Source organism: Tarenaya hassleriana, unplaced genomic scaffold (assembly GCF_000463585.1).
Source record: "Tarenaya hassleriana unplaced genomic scaffold, ASM46358v1 Cleome5, whole genome shotgun sequence".
NCBI classification, from domain to species: Eukaryota; Viridiplantae; Streptophyta; class Magnoliopsida; order Brassicales; family Cleomaceae; genus Tarenaya; species Tarenaya hassleriana.
Genome location: NW_010967707.1, coordinates 3495978 through 3499267, shown reverse-complemented (window position 1 = coordinate 3499267; position 3290 = coordinate 3495978). Strand labels below are relative to the sequence as shown.

At 34.5% G+C, this 3290-nt stretch overlaps 1 protein-coding gene across 1 annotated transcript in view; it reads right to left on the bottom strand.

The window, feature by feature from the left end:
* The window catches only part of LOC104826678 (polygalacturonase QRT2-like), a 4051-nt gene extending 1174 nt beyond the window's left edge, over nucleotides 1–2877 (bottom strand). The window contains exons 1-8 of the mRNA XM_010559494.2: nucleotides 2488–2877; nucleotides 2211–2348; nucleotides 1939–2106; nucleotides 1672–1692; nucleotides 1342–1549; nucleotides 982–1063; nucleotides 408–516; nucleotides 158–274 (exon numbers count right to left, since the gene is read on the bottom strand). Coding sequence (XP_010557796.1) covers nucleotides 158–274; nucleotides 408–516; nucleotides 982–1063; nucleotides 1342–1549; nucleotides 1672–1692; nucleotides 1939–2106; nucleotides 2211–2348; nucleotides 2488–2796 — 1152 coding nt within the window. The 5' untranslated portion in view covers nucleotides 2797–2877. The remainder of the gene's footprint in view (nucleotides 1–157; nucleotides 275–407; nucleotides 517–981; nucleotides 1064–1341; nucleotides 1550–1671; nucleotides 1693–1938; nucleotides 2107–2210; nucleotides 2349–2487) is intronic.
* Between the last annotated feature and the right edge of the window lie 413 nt (nucleotides 2878–3290).

The following is a 3290-nucleotide window of genomic DNA, read 5'->3' as shown; positions in this document are numbered from 1 at the left end:
AGAGTCTATTGAAACATTTTTATAGTATGTCAAAACGTGTTTAATATATATATATATATATATAAATTACGATAAAAACACTGTCTAAATTCACTTGATACATCATTCTAATTAGTGTATCAATCTTTGTAACTATGGAACAGAATAAAGATGTTACCTGCTCGGGGCATGAGCCGTCTCGATCACAATAATTTTGATCGATGATTATCGGATTGGTGACGTTTTTCATTACGACATCCTGAAACACGATGTTCTTCGCATACCCTCGGCCCCCCTACATATATCATTTATTTTATTTAAATGTTTACAAAAACTCCATTTGCGTTTTCAATGAAACAATAAACGTGTGAATTTAATTTAAATTATATATTTTAAAATATTGGATATGTCTAAATTTGGGAATATACCTGCCAAGTCTTGATTCGGACACCATTAGTGGCTCCTATAATGGTCGCTTTGTTGACTACGACGTTTGACACGTAAGCTTCCGAGTTCCCTTTTCCCAAACTCCCAATGCTGCAGATTTGGTTTTCATATTTTTTTGGGAGATTTAATTTTAATACAAAGTAGTTATGATTAATATAATAGATACATATTCTAACTCCATGTAATTAAGTCTAAAACTCAGTTTGCATTACTATTACTAAGCACAATATAAAACAACTTTTACATAAAAATCTTTTTTATAAATTGCAAATAATCCTGTCTACAGAAAACAAATATTTCAGAATTTTTTTTTTCAAAATTACAAAATATAGGAAAGAAACATCTGAGATGTATACCAACAATGAACCAGTAAATAAAATTAAGATCGGACCAACATTTAGGATGTGAATATTATATCATGGATTATGGTTGAAGTTGATATAAATTAGTTGAGAATTACTCGTTGTATGAATGCTTATAATAATAATAATAATAATTAATAAGGGTCAGTAAAATAAAATAGTTTAGGTAAAAATTAGGGGAGTTGGGATGGACCTGATTCCATGACCCGGACCGCAAGTTATACCCGTCGCCCTCACATTTTCCGACCCACTCACTATCGATATGCAGTCGTCACCTTTTTTGTAAATTAAAAAAACATACGAAAAATAGATAAATTAGACCAGAAAGTAGAGGTTGAATTACTTTACCAAAAAAAAAAAAAAGCAGAGGTTGAATTTCTAATGGTTTATAAAGTGACGATATAATGGTAAAAATATTTTTCTAAACCGAAACAAGAAAATGTGACTCTTTTATAAATGGGATTTGTTTCTGATAACTATATTATAAAAGATTTCATGTTCCTAGGGTTTTTTTTTTATAATTAATTTCTCGTGGGATGATATCGGCATTTACCGGTACGGACGACGGAATCGGAGATGAGGATGTTTTTGGTGCCGGAGACGTGAATTCCGTCGGTGTTTGGACTGTTCCCCGGAGATGCGACCGAAAGTCCGACAGCCTTTACGTTCTCGCAATCTTGAAACGAAATGTGCATTTGCTGCGCGTTCTGTAACCTTATTTGTCTCACCATCAAATTCTTGCACGCCGTAAATGTAACAGCCTGCACCCAAAAAAAAAAAAGAATAACTTTATTATAGACAATATAAACTGCTACTTATAATTCCATTACATTAATCTATATTATTAATTAATTCATAATTAAAAAGGCTATGCATTTCTCACCGTTGGGGCTTCCTTGCACGGCTGCAATTACAAAATAAACCCACAAAATTAGTATCTTTTCATATATACATATATATATATATGTCGTATAATGTAATTTTTTTTGTTCAAATCTATTGAAAAATACTATAGGTTTATGCGGGTTTTCTCGCAAATATTTATGCTTTCTATTAAACCAAACTAAATCAAACCAAATCGATCTAAACCAATAGTATATTTTAAAATTTTGGTGGTATAGGACGTAAGATATGTTGTGGTACAACTTACAAGTGAAGGGTTGATTTTGCAAGATTTCTGCCACCAAATTTTGCCGTTACCGTCGATGCGGCCGCCGCCTTCGACTCTTAGGTTATGGACAGTGTCGAAAACGATCCAATGTCTCCTGTCTCTCTCATAGTCCGACGGATTCCTCGACGCCTTGAGGGTTCCATAAACCTAATTCAACGACAAAATACGAAAACCCTACGTTTATACGTATGCGTGTCACATTTTGTGCGTATACGTGTACGTACATTGTTCTTCATTTTCCGAATCATTACCTTAAATACTAAGACTTGTGATCTGCATGGACCGGAGAACTTAACCGGTTTAAGATGATAAACCCTGTTCCTAGGAACCACGTAGAACACTGTCCTTGTGGACGACGAGCATGCTGCATCCCAAGCTTTCTTGAATGCCTTCAAGAACGGTAATCAAACCCAATATTTAAACCAGTAATTAATAAATAAAACTAATTCAGACTGTTAACGATATAATGCGCTGGTCATTAATGATATCGAATAGATGCGGACTGCAAACATGGTATAATGCACGTACATGAGAATCGTCGGCGCCGTTAGCCCTAGCTCCAAAATCATCGACGTTGAAAACTTGAGGAGAAGATTTTGGGGCATTTCCATGGCGGCGATGATATTTCATGGGTCTGACGTTTTCCCTGTATTTGTACGATCCTGGCACGTGGAGATCACGTGTTTTCTCTCTGAAACCGTGGTTACGGAGCATGGTTCCATCATTGGAGGAGAAGAAGAGATCATCATATCCATGATCAAGTGGGTAACTGCAGAAGCAGGAGGATATGGACGTTAAGAGGGTCGTGAAGAACAGAGCTGAGAGTATTTGGTGCATTTTTGGTTATTTTGGTGGGGTTGGAGAAGATATGGTGGTGTGTAAATAATGGAGACGCGAAGGCGCATACATTTATAGAAATGGGATTCTAGAGATAGAGAGAGAGAGAGAGAGAGAGAGAGAGAGAGAGAGAGAGATTGGATGCTGAGGTATGAGTTGAAAGAGATTCGCAAGAAATATATTTTCTTCACATGATCTCTCCCATGGACAAACTGACGAAAATTACAATAAGTCATACTAATTCCTTATTTTATTGTCCTATATTTTAAAGGATCCTAGTTATTTATTTATTGACTATAAACAGATATATGTTTTTTCCTTTTACTTTAAAATGGACAGGAACTTAGGAAAATTTTGAATATACATTGATTTATTGAATTACTTGGAGAGGTACTAAGAAGACGAAAATTAAATCGATTCCTCCAAAATGCATAAATTTATTTGAAATGGAAACACATATTTATTCAGTTTATATATATATATATATATATATA